Source organism: Phyllobates terribilis, unplaced genomic scaffold (genome assembly GCF_046119375.1).
Source record: "Phyllobates terribilis strain yellow unplaced genomic scaffold, ASM4611937v1 Scaffold_11__3_contigs__length_659146591, whole genome shotgun sequence".
NCBI lineage: Eukaryota > Metazoa > Chordata > Amphibia > Anura > Dendrobatidae > Phyllobates > Phyllobates terribilis.
In genome coordinates this window covers 544,821,930-544,839,316 of record NW_027362771.1, presented here as the reverse complement: position 1 = coordinate 544,839,316, position 17,387 = coordinate 544,821,930, and the positions used below count along the sequence as shown (strand labels likewise).

The 17,387-nt window shown below is 44.2% G+C and overlaps 1 protein-coding gene across 1 annotated transcript in view; it reads right to left on the bottom strand.

Moving 5' to 3' along the window:
• Positions 1-5,437: 5,437 nt before the first annotated feature.
• Positions 5,438-17,387, bottom strand: part of LOC141166837 (serine protease HTRA1-like) — a 37,168-nt gene continuing 25,218 nt past the window's right edge. The window contains exon 8 of the mRNA XM_073653931.1: positions 5,438-7,682. Coding sequence (XP_073510032.1) covers positions 7,517-7,682 — 166 coding nt within the window. The 3' untranslated portion in view covers positions 5,438-7,516. The remainder of the gene's footprint in view (positions 7,683-17,387) is intronic.

Sequence of the window (17,387 nt, the reverse complement as noted above, 5' to 3'; positions counted from 1 at the left end):
AAGTCATGCTCCAACATCTCAGGCCGTACACCAGGATAACAAAATGGAAATTATTTTCCAGAGCGTTCATTTTAATGTTAATTGTTTATTAGTTTTTAGGTTTTTATTAGTACTAACTTTTAAATCTGAATCACAATCCATTACCACTATGGATGGATATGTAGTTGGGTCCAGGAGTTTTTGGACAGTGACAGAATTCTTCTATCTTCTATATACGAGTACAATGGATTTTCTACGAAGCCATCAACACGTGATTGAAGTGTAAACTTAAATTCAAGATATTTTCTAAAAATAATGGAATAAAGGCTTTGTCCTTCCACGGTTCATCAATATGAGAACTGTGGAGGTAGAGGTCCAAGATTTGGTACCTATCTCAAAAACTTGTTGAATAGATCATCAATATTAGTTTGGTGAGTGTTCCGGTTGTCAGACCCCACATATCTCAATAGTTTACACCCTAGTAGGATTGAGCAGAATGGTTTGCAGGACTCCGGTCCTTCGGCCATGTCAGCAGTCTCTGGCCTTTACATGGGTTAGCGAATCTCTTACCTCCTGCCATTCTCGGCTTCTGTTTTGATTAGCAGGGCTGACGGGACTTTATCTTTGCGACGTGACGCATAAATCACGTTGTGTTAGCCTGGCTAATCAAAAATCGCTCTGGGGCTCCCAGAAGTTAAGAAATTTGTGAGCCTTCCATCCAGCAGAGACTACTGACCTGGCAGATGGACTGGAGTTCTGCGAACTGATCCACCCAACTTTAGTCCCTAACAATCCAGTTTAAGAATTACAGCCCTTTTGTACACAGTCCCTCCATTATCACTGGCTTAAATGTAATAGGACATATGGTTGGTCTGCTGGCCAGTGGCTATTTAGGGTCTGGAGTTGATGCTAAATGTTGAATTTGCATTTGATTCCTCTGGGAACTCAAAAGGTGTCAACGAACTCATGTGATGGAGGCCATTATTAGACTGAAAATGCAAAAAAAAAGAGAAATAGCCGAAACGTGGCCAAGTCAACTATTTGGTACATTATTTATAAGAAGGACTGTGGTGGAGAGCTCAGCAATACCAAAAGGGCCAAGAGGAGCGCAAAAGAAACTGAAGTGGACAATCACAGAATTCTTTCCAAGATTCGATATTGTGAAGGGTTCTCTTTACTTAGTTATTCATACTCTCAAGGATGGGGACATCAATGTCCAAGAGAAGAATCAAGAGACTCTACATGAATGTAAGTAGAGAGGGTTTATCTCAAGATGCAACCGCTGGAGAGTCTCAAAAACAAAAAAAGCCATATTCGAGTTTAGTAGAAAACATCTTAAAAAAAAAACTTCCAGTTTTGTATGGAACAAAATTGTAAGGATAGACAAAACCAAGAGTAACTTCTACCAAAATGATGAGCGGAAAAGACAATGGCATAGCTCATGATATTAAGCAGCCGAATCATCTGGTGTGGCAATGTTATATCATGGGCATGTATGGCACCAATAGACTGGGTCACTGGTATTTACTGATGATTTCACTGTAGAAAGAAGTAGCAGGATCGTTTGGAAGAGCATAGAGCTCTGATTCAGGAAAATTTTGTTTCATAGTACAGCAACAGCTTTGTAGGTGAATTCGTTGAATATGTTTCAGTGGCTGTGTGACCTGAGCTTTTCACTTAGGGCGAGACCGCATGGGGTGGCTGTTGTCCACACATGCGATCAGCCGCTCCTTGTGGTCTACACTTAAGTGCTCATTTAGACGTCAATAATTTTTCTCGGACACAAAATAATTACCGATATTTAACAGTATTTTGGATTAGATTTTCATCAGTGTTTGGTCAGCGTATCCATTTTTACCATTCAAGATTAATCCGTTTTTTTCTGTTTGCGTATGCTAAAAAACAAACCGATAAAGGTTTCTCAGGCTTCTCCTTTAAAGCAGTCAGTGAAAAATGGACCTCACGGATTCCAAGATTCTTCTACACGGATGGCATCAAGAGTCTGATTTTTGGGTCATGGACACATAGACATTCATTGGAGAGTTTGATCCGCGATTCGGATCAAAATTGGACATTTCTCTGATCCCCAAGGATGTATGGACATATAAACAGCCCAAGAAACTATAATAGGTACGAGTGAAAAATACTCTTAGAATCCGTATGTGAAAAACTGAAACTGACGTCTGAATGAGCCTTACTACAACAGGAAAAATATGTTGGTACCGTGTTGACCAGTAGATAGAAAACTATTAAAAATTGAGAGTTCTCAGTGGTTGATGCCTTTGAGAGGCTAACTGAAAAGATGGTAGCAAATAGCAAGCTTACGAGCTTATTGTATTGAAAGCTTGCTACTTGCTATATATAGTGTGTGTGTGTGTGTATATATGTACATATACAGTACAGACCAAAAGTTTGGACACACCTCATTTAAAGATTTTTCTGTATTTTCATAACTATGAAAATTGTACATTCACACTGAAGGCATCAAAACTATGAATTAACACATGTGGAATTATATACTTAACAAAAAAGTGTGAAACAACTGAAAATATGTCTTATATTCTAGGTTCTTCAAAGTAGCCACCTTTTGCTTTGATGACTGCTTTGTACACTCTTGGCATTCTCTTGATGAGCTTCAAGAGGTAGTCACCGGAAATGGTCTTCCAACAATCTTGAAGGAGTTCCCAGAGATGCTTAGCACTTGTTGGCCCTTTTGCCTTCACTCTGCGGTCCAGCTCACCCCAAACCATCTCGATTGGGTTCAGGTCTGGTGACTATGGAGGCCAGGTCATCTGGCGTAGCACCCCATCACTCTCCTTCTTGGTCAAATAGCCCTTACACAGCATGGAGGTGTGTTTGGGGTCATTGTCCTGTTGAAAAAGAAATGATGGTCCAACTAAACGCAAACCGGATGGAATAGCATGCCGCTGCAAGATGCTGTGGTAGCCATGCTGGTTCAGTATGCCTTCAATTTTGAATAAATCCCCAACAGTGTCACCAGCAAAGCACCCCCACACCATCACACCTCCTCCTTCATGCTTCACCGTGAGAACCAGGCATGTAGAGTCCATCCGTTCACCTTTTCTGCGTCGCACAAAGACACAGTGGTTGGAACCAAAGATCTCAAATTTGGACTCATCAGACCAAAGCACAGATTTCCACTGGTCTAATGTCTATTCCTTGTGTTCTTTAGCCCAAACAAGTCTCTTCTGCTTGTTGCCTGTCTTTAGCAGTGGTTTCCTAGCAGCTATTTTACCATGAAGGCCTGCTGCACAAAGTCTCCTCTTAACAGTTGTTGAAGAGATGTGTCTGCTGCTAGAACTCTGTGTGGCATTGACCTGGTCTCTAATCTGAGCTGCTGTTAACCTGCGATTTCTGAGGCTGGTGACTTGGATAAACTTATCCTCAGAAGCAGAGGTGACTCTTGGTCTTCCTTTCCTGGGGCGGTCGTCATGTGAGCCAGTTTCTGTGTAGTGCTTGATGGTTTTTGCAACTGCACTTGGGGAGACTTTCAAAGTTTGCCCAATTTTTCGGACTGACTGACCTTCATTTAACCCTAGAACGCATACCTGGGGCCTCGCAGGCCCGCCTTGTTAATTGTTTTCTATTTTCTGCAAGATTACATTAGTTAGAATTTTGAAACTCTAGGTATTCCTCAGGTATATAGTTGTTTGTCATTTTGTTTGAGTTATTCCATGTTATTTGCACAGGTTCCTAAAAGGCCCCAGGTATGTGAAAATGTAGATTTTTATGGTCATGCGTTCTAGGGTTAAAGTAATGATGGCCACTCGTTTTTCTTTACTTAGCTGCTTTTTTCTTGCCATAATACAAATTCTAACAGTCTATTCAGTAGGACTATCAGCTGTGTATCCACCTGACTTCTGCACAACTCAACTGATGGTCCCAACCCCATTTATAAGGCAAGAAATCCCACTTATTAAACCTGACAGGGCACACCTGTGAAGTGAAAACCATTTCCGGTGACTACCTCTTGAAGCTCATCAAGAGAATGCCAAGAGTGTGCAAAGCAGTCATCAAAGCAAAAGGTGGCTACTTTGAAGAACCTAGAATATAAGACATATTTTCAGTTGTTTCACACTTTTTTGTTAAGTATATAATTCCACATGTGTTAATTCATAGTTTTGATGCCTTCAGTGTGACTGTACAATTTTCAGAGTCATGAAAATACAGAAAAATCTTTAAATGAGAAGGTGTGTCCAAACTTTTGGTCTGTACTGTATGTGTACATAATATATATGTACACTGCTCAAAAAAAAAGGGAACACTTAACAACAGAATATAACTCCAAGTAAATCAAACTTCTGTGAAATCAAACTCTCCACTTAGGAAGCAACACTGATTGACAATCAATTTCACATGCTGTTGTGCAAATGGAATAGACAATAGATGGAAATTATTGGCAAGTATCAAGACACACTCAATAAAGGAGTGGTTCTGAAGATGGGGACCACAGACCACATCTCAGTACCAATGTTTTCTGGCTCATGTTTTGGTCACTTTTGAATGTTGGCTGTACTTTCACACTCGTGGTAGCATGAGACGGACTCTACAACCCACAGAAGTTGCTCAGGTAGTGCAGCTCATCCAGGATGGCACATCAATGTGAGCTGTGGCAAGAAGGTTTGCTGTGTCTGTCAGCGTAGTGTCCAGATGCTGGAGGCGCTACCAGGAGACAGGCCAGTACACCAGGAGACGTGGAGGGGGCCGTAGGAGGGCAACAACCCAGCAGCAGGACCGCTACCTCCGCCTTTGTGCAAGGAGGAACAGGTCGAGCACTGCCAGAGCCCTGTAAAATGACCTCCAGCAGGCCACAAATGTGCATGTGTCTGCACAAATGGTTAGAAACAGACTCCATGAGGGCCCCACGTCCACAGATGGGGGTTGTGCTCACAGCCCAACACCGTGCAGGACGCTTGGCATTTGCCACAGAACAGCAGGATTGGCAAAGTTGCCACTGGCACCCTGTGCTCTTCACAGATGAAAGCAGGTTCACACTGAGCACATGTGACAGACGTGACAGAGTCTGGAGACGCCATGGAGAGCGATCTGCTGCCTGCAACATCCTTCAGCATGACCGGTTTGGCAGTGTGTCAGTAATGTTGTGGGGTGGCATTTCTTTGGAGGGCCGCACAGCCCTCCATGTACTCGCCAGAGGTAGCCTGACTGCCATTAGGTACCGAGATGAGATCCTCAGACCCCTTGTGAGACCATATGCTGGTGCGGTTGGTCCTGGGTTCCTCCTAATGCAGGACAATGGTGGACCTCATGTGGCTGGAGTGTGTCAGCAGTTCCTGCAAGATGAAGGCATTGAAACTATGGACTGGCCCGCCCGATCCACAGACCTGAATCCGATTGAGCACATCTGGGACATCATGTCTCGCTCCATCCACCAACGTCACGTTGCACCACAGACTGTCCAGGAGTTGGCGGATGCTTTAGTCCAGGTCTGGAAGGAGATCCCACAGGAGACCATCCACAACCTCATCAGGAGCATGCCCAGGCGTTGTAGGGAGGTCATACAGGCACGTGGAGGCCACACACAATACTGAGCCTCACCAGGAGCATGCCCAGGCGTTGTAGGGAGGTCATACAGGCACGTGGAGGCCACACACAATGCTGAGCCTCATTTTGACTTGTTTTAAGGACATTACATCAAAGTTGGATCAGCCTGTAGTGTGTTTTTCCACTTTAATTTTGGGGGCGACTCCAAATCCAGGCCTGCATTGGTTAATAAATGTGATTTCCATTGATGATTTTTGTGTGATTTTGTTGTCAGCACATTCAACTTTGTGCAGAACAAAGTATTCAATGAGAATATTTCATTCAAATCTAGGATGTGTTGTTTGAGTGTTCCCTTTATTTTTTTGAGCTGTGTATTTATGTATATATACATATATATATGAAATACAATACATAGCTACAGAGCACTGATCTTTTATGAAATGTTCTTTATGACTCAGTTACCTATGAAACCTTGCTGCAGATCGTGGAATGAGGGGATGAGTTGAAGCATGCTGACATTTTTCTATGTAGGAAAGCATGCTAAAGTATTGAGTGAAATATGAAACTGACAGGCTTGTTTTATTGTACGGTGAATAGGGACATGTACTATGACTCAAAGAAAATCTTATTTTTTATCACGTACTGTCAGTGTATGTATATAGAGCTGGGTGCATTAATGGGGTGTAACTTTGCATAGACCATTATTATGTGCATGGCTGCCACATTCCTTCCCGTAATTCAGTTGTTCTATTTTCTGTAAAAAAAAAATAATGCAGGTTAATTTATGTATACTAAGAGCATGATTATCATCTTGTTTGGTAAATAAGAGACTTTTAAGTCTCGCCCCCGAGGATCTTGATCGTGTTGAGAAACTAAATGGGAAAACCCACTTTTGGGTGAAGTTTACATAAACCTTGCCTTTTTCAAAACAGGATTTGCCCAAATTTGTAACTGTTGAGTTTGAGTGATGAGTGATTATGAGCTATTTTATGCAGCTAATACAATTGTATAATACATTGTAGTTAAAGTGGATATTCGGGATAGAAAACCCATTTTCAAAAATCCTGTTAGGTAATATGGAGTTTCAGGAGTACAGGATTAAAAAACAACAACAACAAAAAAACATGGCTGCTTTTTTTCTAAAAATGGTGCCACACCTGTCCATGGGTTGTGTCTGGTATTGCAGGTCAGCCACAATGAATACCACATAGAAACTGATGGACAGGTGTGACGAAATGTGAAGGAAAGCAGCCATGTTTTTGTAACCCTATGCAAAACTTACGGGTCGTTGGGAATTGGTCAAAGTGATGAGCAGCTACAAAGAGCGCCTCTCTCTCACTGGAGAACCCTAATCCGCCATTTCAGGAACAGTCCATTCATATTGATGGTAACTGTAATTTCCCTATTTTGGCTCTGCTGGGAATTGATCAGGTCCTCTGCAGTTGTGGGACACCCTGTGATCAGCTCATTTTCAGAGGAACCTTGAAATGTCCTCTGCAGTTGTGGGACACCCTGTGATCAGCTCATTTTCAGAGGAACCTTGAAACCATAAGGAACTGTAAACAGTGGACAACCCCTTCAAGCAGAGTTTGTAAAGAATTAAAATATTGCCCCCAAAGTCCTTAATGTATAAACACATATGGCTAACATTTTGCTTTCTTCATATGTCTGCTTTGATCGTCAATCCTCCGATGGGCTATGTTGAGGGATTTCCATTTCATCATTCCTCGTTGAATATGAGATTGAACAAAAGCGCAATACATATATCCATTTTGGTTCAGGTTCATATAGAATGGTGTAATATTGGTGCCTCTGGGATGATAATCCTCTCCCACAATCTGTGTGTGAATAGAGCATTCTTGGAAAGACTACAGTGCCATAAAATGGGAGGTCAAAGACTGGAGCCAACTGGTGATATCCAAGTGTAAACTTCCATGCACAAGGCACCTGAGGAGATCAGAGATCTTAAAGACGGGTTGGGACATCTGAACTTCAGATCACGCCATGTGTGGCTCTAGCCCATCTCCTCTGGCACTACATTGAGAATGATGTCTTCATTGCCCCGTCGTACCACAATGGATAGTGTCTCACTAATCTTCACGGCTTCACTAACGTCCTCTGTAGTGCTCACCGTTCTTCCATTAATGCTGATGATCACGTCATGATCCTTCATACCAGCACTGCGGGAGACAGTGATAATAAACATATTAGATATGATATTTTAGGAATATATCTACTCAGTGCAAAGGGCCTAGCATAGAAAAAAAAGGTACCAAAAAAAAACGTTTTAAATTTATATACAGTGGGTATGGAAAGTATTCAGACCCCTTTAAATTTTTCACTCTTTGTTTCATTGCAGCCATTTGGTAAATTCTAAAAAGTTCATTTTTTCTCATTAAAGTACACTCTGCACCCCATCTTGACTGCATTAAAACAGAAATGTAGAAATTTTTGCAAATTTATTAAAAAAGAAAAACTGAAATATCACATGGTTATAAGTATTCAGACCCTTTTCTCAGACACTCATATTTAAGTCGCATGCTGTCCAATTACTTGTGATCCTCTTTGAAATCCTTTGGAAATCGTATAGAGGACACAGCTGTCTAGGAACAGACTACGCGTTTCAACCATATAGGTCCTCTTCTGAGACCTAGACCTATACAGTTGAAACGCGTAATCTGTTCCTAGACAGCTGTGTCCTCTATACTGCCATAAAGTGCCCACTGTCTGTACATACCTGGTCCGAAAAGGAATGATGTTCTTTTAAGGATTGTTGAAGAATAAAAAGATTTTAAGAAAAATGCCAAAATAAGGGTTCCTCCGCTGGACTTTATTTGTTTTGGTTCCAAGTGATTGCAGGAGGGTGTGCCTCCCTCATTTCCGTGCGGATCCCTGGCTACTATTGACTTTTTGCATGTACCTCCTTGAAATGGTTCTACTCCTTCATTGGAGTGTGTTTAATTAAACTGATAGGACTTGATTTGGAAAGGCACACACCTGTCTATATAAGACCTCACAGCTCACAGTGCATGGCAGACCAAATAAGAATCATGAGCTCAAAGGAACTGTCCAAGGAGGTCAGAGACAGAATTGTGGCAAGGTACAGATCTGGCCAAGGTTACAAAAGAATTTCTGCATTACACAAGGTTCCTAAGAGCACAGTGGCTGCCATAATCCTTAAATGGAAGAAGTTTGGAACCACCAGAAGTCTTCCTAGACCTGGCTGTTCAGCCAAACTGAGCAATCGTGGGAGAAGAATCTTGGTGAGAGAGGTAAAGAAGAACCCCAAGATCACTGTGGCTGAGCTCCAGAGATGCAGTAGGGAGATGGGAGAAAGTTCCACAAAGTCAACTATCACTACATCCTTCCACCAGTCGGGCCTTTGTGGCAGAGTGGCCCGACAGAAACCTCTCCTTAGTGCAACACATATGAAAGCCTGCATAGAGTTTCCTCAAAAACACATGAAGGACTCCCAGACTATGAGAAATAAAATTCTCTGGTCTAATGAGACGAAGATAGAACTGTTTGGTGATAATTTTAAGCGGTATGTGTGGGGAAAAAAAACAGGCTCTGCTCATCACCTGCCCAATACAATCCCAACAGTGAAACGTGGTGGCAGCATCATGCTATGGGGGTGTTTTTCAGCTGCAGGGACAGGACGACTGGTTGTAATTGAAGGAAACATGTATGCGGCCAAGTACAGAGATATCCTGGATGAAAACCTCTTCCAGAGTGCTCTGGACCTCAGACTTGGCTGAAGGTTCACCTTCCAAAAATACAATGACCCTAAGCACACAGCTAAAATCACAAAGGAGTGGCTTCAGAACAACTCTGTGACCATTCTTGACTGGCCAGCCGGAGCCCTGACCTAAACCCAATTGAGCATCACTGGAGAGACCTGAAAATGGCTGTCCACCAACGTTCACCATCCAACCTGAAGGAACTGGAGAGGATCTGCAAGGAAGAATGGGAGAGGATCCCCAAGTCCAGGTGTGTTTTAAACGTGTTGCATCATTCCCAAGAAGATTCATGGCTGTACTAGCTCAAAAGGGTGTTTCTACTCAATACTAAGAAAAGGGTCTGAATACTAATGACCATGTGATATTTCAGTTTTTCTTTTTTAATAAATTTGCAAAAATTTCTACATTTCTGTTTTTTTTCAGTCAAGATGGAGTGCAGAGTGTACTTTAATGAGAAAAAAAATGTACTTTTTAGAATTTATCAAATGGCTGCAATGAAACAGAGTGAAAAATTTAAAGGGGTCTGAATACTTTCCGTACCCACTGTATAATTAGAGTTGAGCAAAAAGATTAATTCTGCCATGATCCAGCATCCAGTCCGGTGCTCCATTACAGCTGGACCAGGGCTGTCTTCACTTCTGCATCCTGGGCACTTCTTGTGCTTACTAGGCTCTGCGACGGCATGATTGCGTTATGATGTCCCTTGTACATGATTCAGGGAATGATATTTTGCGTTAGAATTTATAAGTATGCTTTTTAGCAGCCACATAGACCTTACACAGCAACAGACAAGAAATGATGATTGACTTTTATGGGAGAGTTTTGTAGATGTGCTTTGTGCAGAGGACATGGCGCATGGAGGGGTAGGAGGTGATCTGTGATGATCATCTATTGTGAATGGTGGATTCTGTGTTATATATTATATGTTTTCTCTCTCTCTATTGCAATTACACATATTTTGCTGTAAACATATGTATTTCCTTTGTGTGTATTGGAACAATACAAAAAAAACAGAGGATAAAAGGCAAATTGAACATAATTTCACACAAAACCCCAAAAATGAGCCGGACAAAATTGTTGGCACCTTCAACTTAATATTTGGTTGCACACCCTTTGGGTTTAATAACTGCAATCAATCGCTTCCTATAACCATCAACAAGCTTATTACACCTCTCAACAGGAATTTTGGACCACTCTTTCTTTGCAAACTGCTCCAGATCTCTCATATTTGAAGGCGCCTTCCCCCAACAGCAATTTTAAGATCTCTCCACTGTTCAATGGGTTTTAGATCCGGACTCATTGCTGTCACTTTAGAACTCTCCAGCGCTTTGTTTCCATCCACTTCTGGGTGCTTTTTGAAGCATGTTTGGTGTCATTGTCCTGCTGGAAGACCCATGACCTAGGACGCATACCCAACTTTCTGACACTGAGCACAACATTAAGACCCAAAATCCTTTGGTGATCTTCAGATTTCATGATGCCTTGCTCACAGTAAAGGCACCCAGTGCCAGAGGCAGCAAAACAACCCCAAAACATCTTTGAATCTCCACGATATTTGACTGTAAGTACTGTGTTCTTTTCTTTGTAGGCCTCATTCCATTTTTGGTAAAGAGTAGAATGATGTGCTTTACCGAAAAGCTCTATCTTGCTCTCATCTGTCCACAAGATGCTTTTCCCGAAGGATTTTTGCTTGCGTACATTTTGGCAAACTGCAGTCTAGCTTTTTTATGTCTCTGTGTCAGCAGTGGGGTCCTCCTAGGTCTCCTATCATAGTGTTTAATTTCATTCAGATGTCGATGGATAGTTTGCACTGAAACTAATGCCCCCCTGAGTCTGCAGGACAGCTTTATATTTTTTGGAACTTGATTGGGGCTGCTTATCCACCATCTGGACTATCCTGCGGTGCAACCTTTCATAATTTTTTCTCTGCTGCCCATGTCCAGGGAGATTAGCTACAGTGCCATGGGTTGTAAACACCTTGATTATGTTGTACACCATGGACAAAGGAACATCAAGATCTCTGGAGATGGACTTGTAACTTTGATATTGTTCAACAATTTTGGTTCTCAAGTCCTCAGACAGTTCTCTTTTCCTCTTTCTGTTCTCCATGATTAGTGTGGCACACACAGACACACAATGCAAAGATTGAGTCAATTCTCCTTTTTATATGGTTTCAGATGTGATTTTCATATTGCCCAAACCTGTTACTTGCCACGGGTGAGTTTGAACTAGCATCACATGCTTGAAATAAACTTATTTATCCACAATTTTGGAAAGGTACCAACAATTTTTGCCCAGCTCATTTTTGAAGTTTTGTGAGAAATTATGTCCAATTTGCCTTTTTTTCTCTTTTTTTGTGTTGTTCCAATACACACAAAGGAAATAAACATGTATAACAAAACGTGTAATTGCAATAATTTTCTGGAACAATTTCAAGGCTGCCAACACTTTTGTCCATGACTGTTGTGACAGAATCACTGGTGATCTTTGTGAGGGAAGATATGTTTCACTGCGGCTACTAGCTTCCGTGAACTGAACTTAGAAGTTTCTTCAGCATGTTAGGTGCTGAAGAGGTTAAATCAACCATTTTGGGTCTGGTTCTTTGTGACTAGGTCTGAGATGAGCGGGACACCTCCACCTCAAGGGTATGGCTGGAGAAGTTAAATGCTCAGCCACTGTTTTTTTTCTCTGGGGGTGTGTGGTTTGGAGAAGGAAGTCTCCAGACTGTGCGTGTGTGGAAGCGAGAGAGCTCCACAGAAGGACTTTGTGGTGAAATCCTGTTGTGCTACCAGGAGCGGGCGAAACCCCGCTCGCCTATGAACTGTACTATACTTTATCTTTTTGTTTTTCCATTATCTCGGAGAGGCCATGTTTATTTTGTGGTTAACCAGCAAGAAGTTAACCGAAGAAGCGTTTCCTGTGTCTGCCTCTGTGAGAGCTAAGCAAGTCGCTTTACCACAGTTGGTGCGAGAGTGCGGGCAAGATTCCAGGAATTCATGTACCAGCCACAGAGAATGGTGGATGTCCTGGGTGAAGTCCGCCAGCCAGCAAGAGATGTCTGGCAGCATGGAGGGGCTCATAAAGCATCTAGTCCAGAGCCAGCAGCAACAGCACCTGCAGCAGCTACAACAGCACCAGGAGCTACAGCAGCAACAGCTTCTGCAGCAGCAGCAAGCTCATCAGGAAACAACCAAGCTGTTGCTACAACAGATCCAGTTGCAGCAGAAAGCGCAGCGGCATCCAGGGCAGACTGATCGCCCCACCCCCAGGTCCGGCTGATGACTCACGTGTCAGGAAGGCGGTAAGACGGGCCATGCAGAAGATGACCCCAGGGCATGATGTAGAAGCCTTTCTGACAGTCTTTGAGAGGGGGCAGAGGTTCTGGCACCATATTTGTTGAGTGAACTCCAAAAGGTATATTATGACTTAGCACTGCAGGATGCCAAGGAATATGCCAAACTAAAGACAGAAATCTTGGCACACCTGGAGTGACTATGGCAGTGAGCGCCCCACGAGTCCACCACTGGGTGTATGCCGGCTACAAACCCCCCTCGTTCGCAGATGTTTGACTTACTGCAGCTAGTCTAGAAGTGGTTGCATCCAGAGTCTTCCACTCCTGCCCAGATGGTCAAGCGGGTGGTGATTGACAGATTCATACACTCCCTTCCCAGGTCGGTACAGACTTGGGTTGCCCAGGGTGACCCTCAGAACGCGGACGACCTCGTCGGCCTAGTAGAGAGGTACCAGGTGGTTGAGAAATCCCTGAGGTAACTAGACATAGTCACTTACCCGTACTGGAATACCCAAAGGAGGGCAGGTTCACCACGTAGGGGGTCTAGAGCCACAACTGGGGGGCATCCCAATTCCACTGAGGGTCCCACAAAGACTGTTGTTAAGCATGTGGTCTGTTGGAGTTGTCACAATCCTGGACACTTAGCCGCCCGGTGTCATATGTCCCTTGGACCAATGGACTGCAGCCTAGGCCGGCGTTGTTCCTATTACGCCTATCCGGCCTGTAGTGTGGACTGTCAACCCAGAGAGAGGCCGTAAGCGTCTGCCGTGCCCATGAATGGGCTGAGGGTGCTTGGCTGTTGGATTCGGAGTGGTGACCCTAATCAGTGCTACCATTCCCCACCAGTTGGTACCCGCCAAAACCGTGGGCATTAGCTGTATACATGGGGACGCCAAGGACTACCCTGTGGCCAGAGTGACCGTGGGAACAGACTGTGGTGTCCAGTCCCATGAGGTCGGGGTGGTCAAGGACCTGATACATCCCGTCATATTGGGCCCTGATTTTTCCTTGTTTTGGAACTTGTGGGAAAAGGTACTATATTGAGTCACGTGGACAAAAGCCAGGTCACTAGAGAAGAACCAGCGTCGAAATCACAAGTGGATGAGTTCCCCCTGTGTGTCCTTGCCGGCAATGAGGACGAGTCGGTGACCAAGGAGGCCGACCTCCCTGAGTTCAAAGTGTCCGGAGAGAATTTTGGGACTACTCAAGTTCGGGACCTGACCTTAAAGGGGGCATTTAACCAGGCTACTGTCTGTAATGGGGTTTCTCAAGAGCCGGGGGCCTACACTAGGTTCCCACACTTTGCTCTTCAGGGGGAGTTATTGTATCGGGTAAGCAAACTAAGGGGTGGTGAGACAGTGGAACAGCTGTTAGTTCCAGGGCCATACCAATGGAGGGTATTAGATATGGCCCATTCACATGTTCTGGGGGGACACTTGGGGGTCGAGAAAACTTGGGAGAGGATAATGAGGAGGTTCTATTGGCCAGGGTGTCACTGGGAGATCCTAAACTATTGTAAGTCGTGCCCCACCTGCCAGATCACTGCTGCCTCTTCCCACTTCCGTAGTTCTCTAATCCCACTACCTGTGATAGAGATTCCCTTTGAGAGGATTGCCATAGACCTAGTGGGTCCCTTAATTAAATTGGCACAGGGCCACCAATATATCCTGGTGGTCATGGACTATGCGACCCAGTACCCAGAAGCGGTACCACTAAGGAACTCATCGAGTAGGAGCATAGCCCAGGAACTTGTCCATATATTTGCCAGGACCGGACTGCCGAAGGAGATATTAACCGACCAAAGAACCCCATTCATGAGCAAGGTAATGAAGGAGATGTGTAAGGTCCTCCAGATTGCCCAACTGCGAACCTCAAGTCATTGAGAAGGATGGTCGAGACTGGGACTACCTGCTGCCATTCCTGCTCTTCTCTGTAAGGGAGGTTCCGCAAGCCTCTACTGGTTTCTCCCCGTTTGAGCTACTGTATGGCCAACATCTGCGAGAGCTCCTGGATATTGCCAAGGAAACCTGGGAAGCTGAAGTTACGCTCCACCGGAGCATCATAGAGCATGTCGCCCACATGCAGGATAGAATCGCAAAAGTGATGCCTATCGTGAAGGTGCATCTCCTCCAGGCAAAGGAGGTCCAGTCAAGTGTATATATCCGATCAGCGAGGCTGAGGCAGTTCCAGCCTGGGGACCGTGTTCTGGTGCTAATCCCCAAAGTCGAAAGAAAGTTTCTGGCCAAGTGGCAAGGCCCATATGAGGTGGTGGAGAAACTCAGCAAAGTTAATTATAAAGTCCACCAGCCTGGCCGAAGAAAACGCACCAGATATATCATGTGAACTTGCTCAGTCCGTGACGGGATCGGGAACCAGTGGGAGCTCCTAGCCTAAGTGGCCGAAGCCAAGGTGGAGGATGTCACGATAGCAGAGAATCTATTGCCGGCACAGAAGCAACAGTGTCGAGAACTGCTGCAGCAGAATCGTGACTTGTTCTCGGAGTTGAAGGGGCATACGCAGGTGGTAGAGCATGATGTGTTGACAGAGCCACATATAAGTGTGAACCTGGAGCCCTATTGGATTCCAGAAGCACACCGTGAGGTGATCTCAACCGAGGTGAAGAGAATGTTAGACCTCGGTGTGATAGAGGAGTAAAAGTGGATGGTTGAGTCCCATCGTTCTCGTGCCAAAGCCCAACAGGGAGTGGAAATTTTGTAATGACTACCGCAAGCTGAATGAGGTATCCCTGTGTGATGCATACCTGATGCCCCGTGTCGATGAACTCATTGAGAGGCTTGGACCTGCGAGGTATATTATCACCCTCGACCTTACGAAGGGCTACTGGCAGATCCCCATTTCCCAGAGGGCCAAGGAGAAGACGGCTTTCTCAACACCTGATGAGTGTTTCCAATACACTCAAATGCCTTTCAGACTGCTGGGGGCCCCAGCCACCTTTCAGAGGGCCATGGATCGGATCTTAGCCCCACATAAGAAATATGCCGCAGCCTACCTTGATGACATTGTGGTCTTTAGCTAAGACTTGTCTAGTTATCTACCATAGGTAAAGGCGATTCTGCACGCTCTGAGGAAGGCTGGATTTACTATAAATCTGACAAAATGTGCCATTGGGAAGGAGGAGGCCAATTACTTAGGCTATGTCATCGGAGAGGCGAAATTAATCCACAAGTAAATAAGGTTGAGGCAATCCAGAACTGGCCTCAACCGCTCTCCAAGAAGCAGGTGAGATCATTTCTTGTAATTGTGGGATATTACCAGTGGTTTATCCCAAATTTTGCCATGATGGCCGTGCCACTTACTGATCTTCTCAAAGGCACCAATACAACAATTGCGAAATGAACGGATGAGATGGAGACGGCGTTCCAACAGCTGAAGCTGGCACTGTGTAAGCAGCCGGTCCTGGTCGCACCAGACTTTAATAAAGAATTTGTGGTCCAGACACTTCAGAAGTTGTTCTAGGAGCCGTGCTGTCCCAAGAGATAAATGGGGAGGAACATCCCATCCTGTATTTGAGCCGGAAACTCTCTTCCTGTGAGAAAAACTATGCGATAATAGAGAAAGAATGCTTAGGCATAAAATGGGCCGTAGATACGCTGAGATATTACCTACTAGGCCGAAAATTTAAACTAGTGTCGGACCATGCCCCTTTGAGATGGTTAAGGGAAAAGAAGGGTAAGAATGCCCGGGTGACTAGGTGGTTTTTAGGTCTCCAAGACTTTAGTTTTCACGTGGAGCATAGGCCCGGGAAGTTACATAGTAATGCTGATGCTCTCTCTAGAATTCCCTGTCTGGTGATTGAAGGTGCCAAAACCCCGGGCTTTGGGCAGATGGGGGGAATATGTGACAATTTCAAGGCTGCCAACAGTTTGGTGATGTATGTGAGGGAAGCTATGTTTCACTGCGGCTACTAGCTTCAGTGAACTGAACCTAGAAGTTTCTTCAGCATGTTAGGTGCTGAAGATGTTAATCAGCCATTTTGGGTCTGGTTCTTTGTGAGTAGGTCTGAGATGGGCGGGACACCTACTCACCATATCTCCACCTCAACGGTGTGGCTGGAGAAGTTAAATGCTCAGCCACTGTTTTTTTCTTTGGGGCACAACCCTATTGTGCTACCTGGAGCGGGAAAAACCTCGCTTGCCTATGAACTGTACTATACTTTATCTTTTTTGTTTTTCCATTATCTCGTAGAGGCCGTGTTTATTTTGTGGAATCCTGCCGTGGTTTATGCAATGTATTAATAAATCAGCAGGATGTTAACCAAAGAAGTGTTTCCTGCGTCTGCCTATGTGAGAGCTGAGCAATTCACTTTACCACATTGTATATGTATATATATATATATATATATACATATACATACAGTACAGACCAAAAGTTTGGACACACCTTCTCATTTAAAGATTTTTCTGTATTTTCATGACTATGAAAATTGTACATTCACACTGAAGGCATCAAAACAATGAATTAACACATGTGGAATTATATACTTAACAAAAAAGTGTGAAACAACTGAAAATATATCTTATATCCTAGGTTCTTCAAAGTAGCCACCTTTTGCTTTGATGACTGCTTTGCACACTCTTGGCATTCTCTTGATGAGCTTCAAGAGGTAGTCACCAGAAATGGTCTTCCAACAATCTTGAAGGAGTTCCCAAAGATGCTTAGCACTTGTTGGCCCTTTTGCCTTCACTCTGCGGTCCAGCTCACCCCAAACCATCTCGATTGGGTTCAGGTCTGGTGACTGTGGAGGCCAGGTCATCTGGCGTAGAACCCCATCACTCTCACTCTTGGTCAAATAGCCCTTACACAGCCTGGAGGTGTGTTTGGGGTCATTGTCC